The sequence below is a fragment of the Phoenix dactylifera genome, chromosome 8 (genome assembly GCF_051530095.1).
Source record: "Phoenix dactylifera cultivar Ajwa chromosome 8, Ajwa_hap1_PhDact_Kaust_v1.1, whole genome shotgun sequence".
Classification (NCBI taxonomy): Eukaryota; Viridiplantae; Streptophyta; class Magnoliopsida; order Arecales; family Arecaceae; genus Phoenix; species Phoenix dactylifera.
The window spans coordinates 1,086,876-1,102,143 of record NC_143197.1 but is presented as its reverse complement, the minus strand read 5'-3'; the positions used below and the strand labels follow the sequence as shown (position 1 = coordinate 1,102,143).

The window sequence follows — 15,268 nt, the reverse complement described above, 5'->3', positions numbered from 1 at the left end:
AACCGTATCGATTGTGTATTTATGGTCGAGCCAGATCGACCATTGTCGAGACCATAATTACAGCTTCCTTAATGATCCTTAGAGTTACTTCATAGCAAAACACTTCGGCCAATATCAAGATCATTCATTTCGGTCAAAGCCGAAGATCTGATTAATCCGAAGTCGAGATGACCAATATTTTTTCCACCAAAAACTAGTGCTCGAGAAACTATCCCATCATGCAATATTATTAGGCGCGAGTCAAATGGTTGCAGCACGTCATCCATTTCAGTGGGTCGAGTACAATCGAGGGAGCATCGATGCGCATAGCTATCTTGCTTTAGCAACTTTTAGTGATCCTTGTGGTTGTGGGTTTTCTTCGCATTTTTGGCCAAACTTCAGTTCAGTGTTCTTCTACTGGGTGCAAAGATGGGTCTCGGATAGGGCATTTCCCGTGAGTGCGCCTCCTCCAGTAGCATGCACCACCTAAAGTTGGACGACAGTGGGTGCGTCCACACCAAATCCCGTGATTCCTCTCCAAGTCGCAGCCTTCTTTTGACCCTCGCTCGTGGTTAACGTGAACCGGCAAAACTCCATGGCGTAGTCCCCGAACTTTAGCTTTCCCTTTCCAGAAAGGACTACGCATATATAATAATATGAACCCACTCCCTTGTCTCCTAGCGGACAGCAGCACCCGTGAAGAAGCCAAAGCCTGCGTGCCAAAAAAATGGAAAAAAAAGAAGCCAAAGCCCGAACCATACCTTCTCTCCCGGTACTTCCACCAACCACCCTCCCACGCCCGTCTCGCGGCTCGGCTGATGACGCGATCGCCGACTAACCCCTGTTCTCACAGGAGACTAGATAGATCCGGCCGCTGCGTCAGCACTGCACGAATTTCAACGCATGTTTTTGAGCACGAATGCTGACGTTCGCGTGGACGGTTAGAATATAATATATTTATTAAACTGAAAAAAAAGTGTGTGAGAGAGAGAGTTCCACACCTCTCTAATATCCAAAAAAAAAGTTACAAAATTATGTCAAATATCTATAAAAATTCTAAAAAGTTATCTCTATATGTTAAAATTATCTAAGAAATATTTAAAATTATTTTAAAAAACATGATAATAAAAAGGTATCTGTTTATGATCTCCATGTACAAATTATCTTTGGAAATGTGTAAATAATTTTACAAATATGGAAATTTTAGGGGATATTTAAAGCTACATGTTCGGAGTCTCTAGAAGCTGTTAGAACTTTTCTTTTTTATAGAAAAAAGTTGTGAGGTTTTTTTTTTTTGAAACTGTATGTTTAGAAATTTCTTAGAAGAAATATTATTTTAGAAAGAAAGCTTACTTCTTAATTACTTTAGAGAATAATTTCTTCATATAATTTGTTTAATTATTTTTACAAATATAGAAAATCTTATTAATTATTTAGGAAATGTAAATGCTCTTATTAATTATTTTAAAGAAATATAGAAACTCTTCTTAATTATTATTTTACCGAGCTCTATTTAAATTTGACATGAAAAAAATTCTAAAAACTTATGTTCTAGACTCTAGTTGGTGTCGCTGTATATTAGAAAAATATTTAGAAATATTTAAAATTATTTTAAAAAATATAATAATAGAAAGGTGTCCACTTATAGTCTCCATACATCATAAGCCAATAGAAATATCACCACAACAGATTCTTCTCAAGTTTTTAGAAAAAAGGAAAGAATCATTTAAAACTATCCTTTGTAAATTTGTTAGAGGAAAAAAATTATTTCAAAATGCCAACTTCTTAATTACTTTAGAGAATAATTTCTTTTATGTAGAAATTTCTTAATTATTTTAGAAACATAAAAAGAATCTTATTAATTATGTTATAAAATATAGAAATTCTTATTAATTATTTTAGAAGATACAGGAACTCTTCTTTATTATTATTTTTTTGAGTTCTATATGCGAAAAATTTGTTTATGTTCCAATAGTTGTTACTGCAATCGAAACGAGCGGAAGGATTAAAGTGCGAGTCGATATCATAAAATAATTATTAATTGTTATATACATTTTATTTATTTATTTTTTTATATAAATTTATTGTTTATTTTTATTGTCCTCCCGTGCATCGCGCACGGAAAGCATTCTCGTGCAATTAAGGCAAGAGGCGGCACGGAAGCCGGGTCGCGCGGAGACCACGGGGCTTCCGGGACGCCGCCAGCCAAGGCGTGTCTGGCCATCCGATGCCCATCCGACGGCGCGGTCTTCACCGACCCACTTCCCGGAAACCCAGTTATGAAGAGACAACGCCCCATTTACGCGACCAATAATCCGAAGAGAGGAACTTTTTTTTGAAAAAAAGGAAAATCCCAAGAAACAGTACGTACAATCTCGTTCACCTCTCCCCATGTTTCATCTCCGACAGAGGTAAAACCGGCTTAAAGTCCAAAATCCGGTCCGATGTTTTAGGTGAAACTGGAAATTTCGGTCAGAAACACTTACCGTACGGTCGAACCGGATATTCGAATCTCATACACTGGTTTTCAACAGGTTGGGGATGATGTCTGGGGAGAGTATGCAGGTATTATAAGCTGCGGGGATAAGCTCAGTCCGGAGCTGGGGACCACCGGCCATTAATGCTTCCGACCCTCCAACTCCCCTCTCCTTCTCCTCTGAGAGCTCTCTCCTCTAATAAGCCAGGTCAACCTTCGGGAAGGTCCAAAAGGAGATCATCGGAGGGAAAAAGAAACGAGAGAAAGTGGGGGTGGGGGAGAGGAAAAGGAGCAACCTTTTGGCTTCTCTCTCTCCACTTCTCATCGCTATCCTTCTCTCTATTCGTGATTCGATCATTTCGTGTCTCAATTTTTTTTTTTTTCTCGTGTTGAGTCCGAGCCGCCCAGGGAGGTGGGTTTCGCGCGGTGGTCGGCTCGCTTCGTCGCACGCTCGAGGGGTAGCGTTGGTGGATTCATTGGCCTCGCTTTCTAGTGAAAAGAACGTCTTTTGGTCCGATTCGCTGGTTTCCCTCACGGATCCGGCCGCTGGTTTTCCTCGTCCTCTTGGTGTGGGGGAGGCTTATTAGGGGCGTCCAAGGAGGGATCGGGTATTGACAGTTGTTCTTGATGGGGAATTGCTGGGGCGCTCGGGTCAAGGCGGAGAGCCCCTCCCACAACGGCTTTGCTTCAGGTACCGCTAAAGTCGATTCATTTTACCAGTTCTGTTCTAGTTTCATTGGAGGTCGGAGATCGGGTAAAAAGATGGGTGTTATTGATTGAAATTTGGGGCTCTTTAGGGTTGTATGGAGTACTGATTTAGCTCTTTTTTTAAATTTATGATGCTGAGTTTTAAGTGGGCTAAGTTGAAATTATTGTTTTATGGTCGCTCCGAACTCATTTGGCTAATGCTAAAAAGAATTCCTTTTTTGAGTTTTTAAAAGGATCATATAGTTGTTTCGTTTCCGCGCTGTGAATTGCAGTTCGGAGCTTCTGGCTTGAGTTGTGATTACATCTGTCTACCTGTACCTCCTATCTCCAGCGGTAGTCGGTAGATGGAGTTTCTATATGCGGAAATTTGTGGTGTTGCCCATAGGTTATGAGTGATTCAGAGACATCTTTATTTCTATCTTCGCATCCATACCAATATTGTCAACCTCTTTTTGAAATTTAAATGATATTTTTGTCATTTTTAAAGACTTTATTGAGGCTATTTTAACGCGAGGAAAGTGAATTTATTTACCTTTTTTAAGGAATGTGGATTTGATTTGCTGAAAGTTTATTGTGATCAGAGTTGTGCCAGTCGAAATACATTTGGAGAGATCGATTTTATTTACCAAGGGTTTGTTGTTGTTTCAGTGAGTCAGTCTAATTACATTTGAAAAGATGGGTTTGATTTACTAAAAGCCTGTCATGGTCGGAGTCGTATCAATCTAAATACATTTGGCAAGAGACATATGATCTCTCAAAAGTTTGTCGTTGGTAGACTCATGTTATTATAAATACATTTGGAAAGATGGAAATGTTTTAACTGGAGTTTTGTTGAAATTGCTTTAGATTTGAATGTGTTGATCCAGCTAATAGCATCTGAAATTTTAGCGGTCATTTGAGACTTCATCTGGACTATTGGAATTTGTTCATCAATCATTTTGCTAGTACGATACATTTCTAAAATATATTTTTTCCTTGGAACTGAATTACTAGTAGATATCATGTTTGGATGCCTAGGCATGAACTCTAAATGCAGTAGTGGAGATGGAAAGGGAAGTGGTTCTAGCAGCCGGGTTTCCGCAGCATCTGTTCCTCCAACCCCTCGTAGTGAGGGTGAGATCTTGCAGTCATCAAATGTGAAGAGCTTTACGTTCAACGAACTGAGAAATGCCACCAGGAATTTCCGACCAGACAGTGTGCTTGGAGAGGGAGGATTTGGTTCAGTCTTTAAGGGATGGATTGACGAGCACACTTTTGCAGCGACCAAGCCTGGGACTGGAATTGTTATTGCTGTGAAGAAGCTTAACCAGGAAGGCTTTCAGGGTCACAGAGAATGGTTGGTGAGTATCCTCTTCTTGATAATTTAATCCATTTTAGAACTATTCTTTAGAAGACATTTGTTTAAGCTTGATGACTTGCTTTATTTATTTTCATGCATGTCTGCTGAAATGCGGTATACTTGTTCTCATGGATTGACAAGTGTGTATTCTATGGCAAATTAGTTTTTTCCCCCCTCCAGTTCCTGTTAACTCTGACAGACAATTCTTTTTGGAATATTGCAGGCAGAAGTTAACTACTTGGGCCAGTTGTCTCATCCTAATCTTGTAAAGCTTATAGGGTACTGCTTAGAGGATGAGCAACGACTTCTTGTCTATGAGTTTATGCCTCGGGGGAGCTTGGAAAATCATCTTTTTAGGAGTAAGTTCTTTCTGAACTATGTGCTGGCCTTTTGATATGCTTTAATAATGGATGTATGAAGCTTCATGTTTTACTAAATGCTACATCGTTCTCTTTTTTGAGGAATGTGTGGTTTGTCAATATATTGTTAATGCGATTTATAAATCCTAATTATTCTATTTTCCGGGGATGCAGGGGGTTCACACTTTCAACCTCTCTCTTGGAACCTCCGGATGAAGCTTGCCCTTGGAGCTGCAAAAGGGCTTGCTTTTCTCCACAGTGACAAGGCAAAAGTTATTTATCGCGATTTTAAAACATCTAATGTCCTTCTTGATTCGGTACATAATGATCTGGCCATTTATTTTCTTTCAAATTCAGCATTAATATTCACACTCAAAATTAATCTATTTGGTGTATGTACAGAAATACAATGCAAAGCTTTCTGATTTTGGATTGGCAAAAGATGGTCCAACTGGTGATAAAAGTCATGTTTCTACCAGGGTCATGGGAACGTATGGATATGCTGCTCCTGAATATCTTGCGACAGGTATATTTCTTGTACATGGTTATTTAAGTGCCCTCAAGCTGTTTCTATCTGATGCTTCGGGGAATTTGCTCTTGCAGTTGACTTATATAGATATCTGCATTTTTGCGATGTTTATTGTGGAAATTTTCAGTTCTCCAGATTATTGAAATCGATCAATTATTTAACAACTTTTCATTGACCAAATCATACTTGTAGAAATGAATTATTTAGATCGTGGATTTATAAATTTCTGGCAGCTAATTTGCGAAAATATTGTCAAGTTATTGAGGACTTTATTTGTTGCTGCTGCTGTTCCTTGTGTCAGTTTCCCTTGCCCCTCCCCAACAAATTACTCTCTTTGTTCGATCTTAGTACATCCAGTTGTATGTGGATTCGCTTGTAGTATTGCTTTTTTGTTTTCTTATTTGAATGAAAAGGACGCAGAGATAGCCACCCGGCTTTTATTGAAGATTCACTTATAGTATTGCATTTAAATCTTTCAGGAATACTATGTATACCAAAATTATGCCAAACTTTTGCTGAAAATTTTCATGTTTTCCCTGAACTTGAATGTTTCCCCTCGCTGAATTACTTCCGAACTCCAATCCTGTGACTTTCTACTTGTATAGATGCAGATGCTGGGGCCCCTTTGGTTTTTAGTTGTTAAGTTTCTGTGTCAGCCAAACAATGTGGAACAGCGAGTATAGATTTGGGATACCTTTGAAAAGAAAAATATATGAGTCTGTTAGGTTGATTCGGCTCAATTTAGTTAGTGGCTTGGCCTGATGAGAGGATACCATTGTGCAAGCTGTAAAGGATAGTACTGTGCAAGCTGTAACTAGCATAATTTTCTACAAGCTATATGTGACAAATTTCAGATGTCGGGATTGCTCATTGATGGAAAACATTAAATAGTACAGAATCAGATATATAGAAATATAGATTTGTTTTCTTAAAAAATATCTGGTAATGAAGTCAATGGGGTAAGTGAAGTTCTGTAGTTATTATATGGTATCTCTGGGTTGCCGGCGAGTCCATGTGAACAGGCTGGGTTGATGTAGATATCCATTTCTTACTCATATGCATTGGTGCCTTCTAAATATACAAGTTGCTAATTATATTACATAAGTGTGAATGCATTTTGTACGGCATTGAAGCATGAGGGTGTTATATGAGTCTATATTTTTAACACTGTTGCATTTTTAAAGGTCATTTGACTCCCAAGAGCGATGTGTATAGCTTTGGGGTCGTTCTTCTAGAAATGTTATCTGGACGGAGGGCTGTGGACAAGAACCGCCCGCCCGGGGAGCACAATCTGGTGGAGTGGGCAAGGCCTTATCTCTCAAACAAGAGAAAGATCTTCCGCATCTTGGACACCCGGTTGGGAGGGCAGTACTCGCTGGGAGGAGCCCAGAAGGCTGCTGCTATTGCAGTTCGGTGCTTATCCGCAGAAGCTAAGTACAGGCCAAACATGGATGAAGTGGTATCAGCATTAGAACTGCTCCAGGACGCCAAAGACACTGGGAGAAATGCTCAGACTGAACGGAAAGCGAGCAGCCAAATCGTTGGCAGCAACGTTCAGAGGCGTGACCGAAGAGGCTCGGAAGCAGCTGGTAGCAGAAAGGGTGCTTATCCCAGGCCCTCAGCTTCCCCTCTTTATGCTTAGTGGCCCAAGCTGAGGGGACACCTGCAACTTAATTTTCAGGGAAGAGCTTGATCTTGTACCTAACATGCTCTCTGTATCACCTTTTGTTTCTGTACAGCTTTTCTTTGTTTTTGCTCATCTTTTTTTTGTTTTTTTTTTTTGTTTTTTTACTGTATGGATTATGGCCTTTCCCATAGGCATGGATGAGTGCTTTTTAAACCAGAATTTGAAGATTCGTGGTTGGCTTGTTGTAGCTTCTTTTTTACTGGAGTTTGGAAGAGGCAATGGTCGGAGTCTATTTTTCCCAATTAGCGCCTTTCCCCTTAAAATTAACTTGGACGTCAAAAGCATTCATATCCTATAACAGAGTAGCAGAGCCGGTGTAGCTTATAGCTCTTATAACAGTATGACCATAAAAGATATTCCATAATATTATATAATAAAATACAATATATATTAATATATAAATATATAATAGTATAATATTACTATAATATAATATAATATTATTATAATATAGTAATATAATATGATATATTGACATAATAATATAATATAATTTAATATTATATAACATAACATAATATAATGTAATATAATATTATATTTATAGTATAATATAATAATAAAGATATAATTATAATTATTATATATTAATTTATTATTTTTGGTAATTATTATATTTTATTATAGTTTTTTGGGTTCATGAAAAAAAATTATAATTCAAAATAGTTTTTCGATGGAGCCTAAAAAGGAATTTTTGGATTCGAGCTTTTCTCAAAAAAGTTGTTTTAGCTTTCTGGCAAAATTAAAACAATTTTTCGATTTTTTTTACCAAACACTCCTATTCTATTTAAAAGTGCTTTTGGCTCTTCAAAAGCTCTGCGTCGCGCCAATAATGCTAAAATCAAATGGATGCACCTCTTGAAGCCATTTTAAAAACCATAGATATTGGACGAGAGAGAATTCTGACGCTAATAAGAATAAGATAAACCCATCGCCCATGAAACTGAGAAATAAGCCAATCCTACCATCTGGGCCCAACCATACTACCAATCAAATGGCCGGACTGTGGTATACGCCTCCCTGTTTAGTCTGAACCGACTCTTTTAATAATTTCCAGTTGCTTGTGCCTGCGTTTTGTGATTTGCGAATATAGGTATTGGCTATAGAGGTGCTCTCCTCAGATGTAGGATGACAAATTTTGTGCTCAAGGGCTTGGGGGAACCAATGTTGAACCTGAAGTCGGTTTTGGAAGCAGCATATGGGTGCCTGAATAAGATTCTGAATTATTTTCATAAAATATTTCTTCTTACAAATCTTTTATAAATAGTTCCTATAAACTCCACTTCTTGAATAAAGGCCGGATGGCTTCATCAAAAAAAACAAAACAAAAAAAAAATTTATCTATTTGGTATTACTTTAACTAAAATTAACTGCTTGATCCCTCCTACAGCTGAGCTATCTGTCAACCTTGCTCAGATGAAGTACAGAATTACTTGCTTGCTTGGGTGGTTCTTTTCATTATCCTTTTCTTTTTTATTTTTTGGTGCAACTACAGAATGTTGGTAGCAGGAACTTAGAAAAATGTATCTGATTGCTAAGTGGTGTACATTGTCGAACATTCAGAAGAGCCCCACCTGAAGTCGAATAGGAGAGGGCCAAATTCCTAATTCTCCCTTTAAGAATCTCAAGTATTTTACTAAATCAAAATAACCTAGAGAGAAGTGTTGCTAAAATTTAAACAAATGAGAAGTGTTGAAAATTCCTAATGCATGCTTCAAAATGTCATTTTGTACAAATTCCAATGAACAAATGATTAACAAGAGATGGTTTATATGTTAATGCAACTAGAAAAATTTAAAAGACCATCATTTACTACATAATAACTGTACAACAACCAAGGAAATATCAAGAACGTTCAAGGGAAGTAAACTTGGTTCCTATACAGATTTAAACCCACAAAAATGCACTGTAACCCATACTACTCACAGATGATAATCAAGGCCAATTTTTTGAGTGCCAGGCCTCAGGCCTCAAATATGGTTTTCAAAACAATGACACTAGGTAAGTGTTATTCACATTCTATTATCTAATAATCTGAAGCAACAATTCATAAAAGAAACTGTTTTTCCAATTCTTAAGCATATATCATTCACCAAGAATTACTACAAGGTTGTACGATAAGGCAAAGAGAAAAGACCATGCACACGCAGTCAGGAGACAAGATCAAATGCAAAGAAACAGAAACAAACGTCTAAACACTAGCGAGAAGAATACATGAAGCCAGAACAGCTCACCCACGGTATAATTTTTTTGGCAAAGAGAGATCCTGTACTTTCCCAAAAGTTTCAAATGGAACTTTAAGGTCTTTAGGTCTGCATGGGAAGGGAGAAAAAAGAAAGAATCGGGATGCTATTAAACTGCCTTCATAAACAATTAATAAAAGTATAAGAGCAGATTCCTTTAAATTTAACAGACAACCCCGGTAACCATCAAAACAAAGAAGAAAGGAATTTTTTTTGTACATCATCAAAACAAAGCAGAAAGGAATGATTTTTTTACCTGAAACGATGGTGAAAGTTCTGGATCAAAAGAGTCCAATTATTCTGTTTGTGGCTTCCATCATGTCTCCTCCTAGTTAGTCTTCTTCCTGTATCACCATAACGCCTTGGTAGACTACAGTAAGGTGATCTGTACCTCCTCATTGTAAAGCTATGATGAAGCATAAATCAACTTTAGTAGTCCAACTTAAATGGTCACTTAATTTAGGTTCAAAGATAGAAATCAGAGTCAACCACCAACCATTTAGGACTTTGCTTGACATGATCAATGGCAGGATTAAATTAACTATCCAAAGCAACGGACATCCCCTATAGTCACTCTCAACGTCCCTTCTAATCTTGGAGAGGTTGAAATTACCAATATAATTCATATTTGAATGAAGCTAGAGCCACCCCACTGAAGATGGCGACAGAATAAGCTTTTAGGTTTGTAAGTCCAAGCAAGAAAGTTGATCAAGTTTCATATCATGAATCCAATCCAAACATACCATTTAGAATTTACTAAGGTTTGTATTATTCATCCGAGCCAAATATAGCAACTGGAATTTACTAAAAAGAAGTGGAGGAGCCAAGAAATTATATAATGAATATTCGTATCGCTCTTTCATTTACGCAGTTTTATATTAAAAAATAATTTCCAAATTATGTAGCAGCCAATGATCACCGAGCTGATGATGAGATCCCAGCTTATATGGTCCCTTACTTGTTCATATAGGGAGGTTTCACGCAATAATAAAAAAGAAAGCAATCATAAATATTTTAGGAATCATAGAATGGGAAATATATCTGCAAACCCATTCCAAGAACACAGATAGCAAGAACAGATCAAAGAGACGTTGCAATTATGGTTTTCACCAAACTTTCACAAATATAACAGCAGAGGGAGTGGACAAAGATCACAATATATTGCCTGCTTGCTGTCTAATTCCACCTTTTCTTTTCCCCGTAAAGAAAGTGGATTAATTCTAGTTCTTTAAAATAGTAATTGTTGCGGGGACGGCCTTTGGCCGGAGCCTCACACAACAGCATAGCCCACATTAAGCTAGCAGAGAAAGATGACTGCGTTTCTTCCGAGGTATTGTCCGCTTTGGACGCTCCGGCCCGCGCGTCCAGTGCAGACGGGGGGAGACTACTGCCTTCTGGGCGCTCCAGCCCGCACGTCCAGCGCAGATGGGGGGAGACCACTGCTCTCACGGTTTTGCCCTTCAAAAGGCGCCTCGAGAGAAAAGGATTTCCATCTCCCATTTAAGGCACAGAACCTTTCCGCTACTAGCCGATGTGGGACTAAATTCAAGGCCCCCTCCCCCCGCAACATAGCCCCCCCAGCGGAAAGGTTCTTGAGCCTCCACAGTCTTGAGGGGTAGTCAACGGTGGGAGGAGGCGCCCCCTACCTGGCGCGCCATCTGTTGCGGGGACGGCCTTTGGCTGAAGCCTCACACAACAGCATAGCCCACATTAAGCTAGCAGAGAAAGAGGACTGCGTTCCTTCCGAGGTATTGTCCGCTTTGGGCGCTCCGGCCCGCGCGTCCAGCGCAGACGGGGGGAGACCACTGCCCTTTGGGCGCTCCGGCCTGCGCATCCAGCGCAGACGGGGGGGGGACCACTGCCCTCACGGTTTTGCCATTCAAAAGGCGCCTCGAGAGGAAAGAATTTACATCCCCCATTTAAGGCACAGAACCTTTCCGCTACTAGCCGATGTGGGACTAAATTCAAGGCCCTCTCCCCCCCCGCAACATAGCCCCCCCCCCAACGGGAAGGTTCTTGAGCCTCCACAGTCCTGAGGGGTAGTCAACGGTGGGAGGAGGCGCCCCCTACCTGGCGCGCCATCTATTGCGGGGACGGCCTTTGGCCGGAGCCTCACACAACTGCATAGCCCACATTAAGCTAGCAGAGAAAGAGAACTGCGTTCCTCCCGAGGTATTGTCCGCTTTGGGCGCTCCGGCCTACGCGTCCAGCGCAGACGGGGGGAGACTATTGCCCTCTGGGCGCTCCGGCCCGCGTGTCCAGCGCAAATGGGGAGAGACCACTGCCCTCACGGTTTTGCCCTTCAAAAGGCGCCTCCTCCAACCGTTGACTACCCCTCAGGACTGTGGAGGCTCAAGAACCTTCCCGCTGGGGGGCTATGTTGGGGGGGGGGGGGGAGGGAGGGAGCCTTGAATTTAGTCCCACATCGGCTAGTAGCAAGAAGGTTCTATGCCTTAAATGGGGGATGGAAATCCTTTCCTCTCGAGGCGCCTTTTGAAGGGCAAAACCGTGAGGGCAGTGGTCTCCCCCCATCTGCGCTGGACACGCGGGCCGGAGCGCCCAGAGGGCAGTGGTCTCCCCCCGTCTGCGCTGGACGCGCGGGCCAGAGCGCCCAAAGCGGACAATACCTCGGGAGGAACGCAGTCCTCTTTCTCTGCTAGCTTAATGTGGGCTATGCTGTTGTGTGAGGCTCCGGCCAAAAGCCGTCCCCGCAACAGATGGCCGCAACTCGGGCCCTTCCTCTAGCGCCAACTGTACGCCATTCGACACCATTCGAAGTCATTCGACGACATTCGATGCCACTCGACGACATTCGACGCCATGTCAACGCCGTTCGACGCCCTTCAACGCCATTCGACGCTTCCTACGACAACACGCCCCGATCTGAGTGGGAGCACCCTGCTGAGTCGACCACAAGCCAAAGAAGGCTGCTGAGTCGACCTGAAGCACTTAACTCCAACTGCATGAGAGATACACCCTACTTGGCACGCACATCTCCATATATATTTGGCTATATTACAGGATGATCGACGACTGGACTGCTTCCTTCGTCCGAGCTAAAAAGCAGCTCGAACTCGGAAGTCGGGGGGTAGTGTTGGGGGGAAAAATGGACCACCCCACAAATACAATTAAAGCACCCAAATCCGACAGCAAGACCGAGCTCATGCAGGCTGCCGAGCTCAGAAGGCCGAGCACGGAAGGATGTCGAGCCCAGAAGGCTGAGCACAGAAGGCTGCCTAGCTCAGAAGGCCGAGCACAGAAGGCTGCCGAGCTCAGAAGGCCGAGCTCATGCAAGCTGCCGAGCTCATGCAGGCTACCGAGCTCAAAAGGTCGAGCACAGAAGGCCGAGCACAGAAGGCTGCTTAGCTCAGAAGGCCGAGCCTAGAAGGCTGCCGAGCTCATTCAGGCCGAGCTCAGAAGGCTGCTCACAAGTCTGTCGAGCTCAGAAGGCCGAGCACAGAAGGCTGCCGAGCTCAGAAGGCCGGGCACAGAAGGCTGTCGAGCCTAGAAGGCCGAGCACAGAAGGCTGCCTAGCTCAGAAGGCCGAGCACAGAAGGCTGCCGAGCTCATGCAAGCTGCCGAGCTCATGCAGGCTGCCGAGCTCAGAAGGCTGCCTAGCTCAGAAGGCCGAGCACAGAAGGCGCCGAGCTCATTCAGGCCGAGCTCAGAAGGCTGCCGAGCTCATGCAGGTTGCCGAGCTTAGAAGGCCGAGCACAGAAGGCTGCCTAGCTCAGAAGGCCGAGCACAGAAGGCTGCCGAGCTCATGCAGGCTGCCAAGCTCAGATGGCCAAGCACAGAAGGTCGAGCTGACCTCAGAAGGCCGATCTCGTCGTCCACATGCTGCGGCCATGCCTTGTAGCAGTCTCACCGTACCGTGCTTTACTTGCCGGCCACGCCACGACATATCAACCAGGGACCATACCCTGCTACGACTGTCAACGTCTCACTATTCCCAAGAATGTACTGCACTGCGCGCTACAAGCAAGCTCTGGCTACACGCCATCTCCTCTCATGATGGAAACGGGCTATCCACGGCAACTCATTACTTCCACGCCCACATCGAATCGTGACGGTAACTCATTAATTCGCCCAGTCGCATCACAGGTAATCCTGGCACTCCCCCTATAAAAGGGGAGCTTCTCCCTCTAAAAAAGGAGCTTCTTCCTTCCAAGGGAGGGCTTGGGACTTCTACATACAGTCCATCTCATTCTTCAAAATTAAGCTCCCCTCTGACTTAAGCATCAGAGGGCCGGCGCCGGAAACCCCGGCCATCGGCTTCTTGCAGGTCCCCCGGAGGACGCCGCCCGCCGATGGACCACCACCCGCCATTTTCGCGCCGGAGCTCCTCCTCCTCAGCCGACGGCCACCCCCGGATCCAATTTCCAGCAACAGTAATCATTAACATGAATGTCCACATTTCACAGCTTGATAAGATTCGGGTCCACAAACAGAGAGAATAAAGAAACAGAAAACAGAACGAGCATTCCAAGAAAAAAGAACTAACGATCAAGATTCCCAAAATTATGGATCAAGAAAAAAATAGATGAAGATTGATAGAAAAAACCTGCAGGGATTTTGGGATTTTGGAAATCAGATAAAGAGAACCGTAAATAATTATGACGACTTGTTTACAGAACACAGAAAGCAAGAACAGATCAAATATAGACTCCGGCCAGTAGACATCACGGTCCCTCGGACAAAAGCAAACTTTGAAGTACGAATCAAACGAATAAGAAACAATACAAGCATTCAAGAACAATGGAATGACCGAGATTGTCATAAAAATAGATCAAGAAACAATATCTAACGATTAACGAGCCCTATTAAGCGCCGGATACGAATATCTTGTGAATCAGTGAACGAGAACGAAGATAGCAGATTTAAAAACCCCAACAGAGTCCTCAGTACCTGTTCGATCGGAGTTCGCACCTGGAAGGAAGGAAGGAAGGAACGAGGTGGTCTTCTTAAGGACGCAGACCGTTCCATAAGAGCTCGTATAACGGGTTCGGGTTGTATCTTTGGCGCGAAAGCATAGCTGATCCTCTTTCTTTCACCATGCCAACTGTTGGATCACGCTTTGCACAGATCTCCATGTACTTTAAATTTCCGTATTTACCAAGCTATATAGGTCTCAAAGTGATCATTTTGCATGAAAGATACAATAAATATGGAAAAGGATGGAAAATATGGAAAAGATGAAAAATCCATTCTTACTAACCATCCAAAAAAAAAAAAAAATCCGCTATCCCGACTTTTGTTAAAGATTAATCATATTTACAACAAAAATGAATGGCAGAGATGAGTTACATTATCAAAAAAGGAAAGAAATATATGCGAGAAAAAGAAGCTAAATGGCTCCAAACTAAGTATCTGATGATTAGAACAGAAAATGTTGATGCTCGTAAGAAAAAGCAGTGGAGGAATGAACCTCATCCAGACCAATAAGCAAGAGCATTTATTGTTTCAAAGTTTCAAACGATTTCATAAAGATTCCTAGGCCAATACTTTTCTGCTATACCAGCCTCTTTTGAATAAGAAAAGCTTTGTTTTGCTGATCTCAATCCTTCCTACATCCGAATGAGATTTAAAAAAAAAAATCACCAGAATCTAGAATGGCCACAAGCTCTAAATCCACCAGAATCCATCATATTGAATCGACCATTTGCAGCGCATGTACAAACAATTACTTTTTTGCTGAAACCCTGCATCAGTGGAGGTCAACTTTTTTTTGCCAACCTTTTTTTTTTTAACTTATAAAAAGAAAAGAAAAAAAAACTCCATTCATGGCAATTGAGGTGCTGCACTGCCTCTAATGGTGAAACAAAAGAAAGTAAAAGTTAATTACCAATTTTCTATCCTTTTTCAGTTAAATATTCATTGAAGTGCTCGGATCGACTCACTTTTTCATAAGGGTAAAATAGATTTTTCTAAAAGGTATGTTTTACCTT

At 41.9% G+C, this 15,268-nt stretch overlaps 1 protein-coding gene across 6 annotated transcripts; it reads left to right on the top strand.

Annotated features, from left to right (window-relative positions):
* Nucleotides 1-2,086: 2,086 nt before the first annotated feature.
* LOC103703499 (receptor-like cytoplasmic kinase 176) lies at nt 2,087-7,264 on the top strand. 6 transcript variants are annotated; one of them, XM_088702258.2, is made up of 7 exons: nt 2,087-2,342; nt 2,514-3,146; nt 4,160-4,503; nt 4,726-4,861; nt 5,036-5,178; nt 5,264-5,387; nt 6,575-7,264. In XM_088702258.2, exons 2-7 carry the CDS (start codon nt 3,083-3,085, stop codon nt 7,030-7,032), a joined length of 1,269 nt encoding a protein of 422 aa, XP_088558384.2. In that variant the 5' UTR covers nt 2,087-2,342; nt 2,514-3,082; the 3' UTR covers nt 7,033-7,264. The 6 variants fall into 6 exon arrangements, with proteins under 6 accessions (XP_088558384.2, XP_008784588.2, XP_088558387.2 ...); XM_088702261.2 differs by having other exon boundaries at nt 2,100-2,342; nt 4,181-4,503; XM_088702259.2 differs by having other exon boundaries at nt 2,100-2,432; nt 4,181-4,503.
* The last annotated feature ends 8,004 nt before the right edge of the window (nt 7,265-15,268 follow it).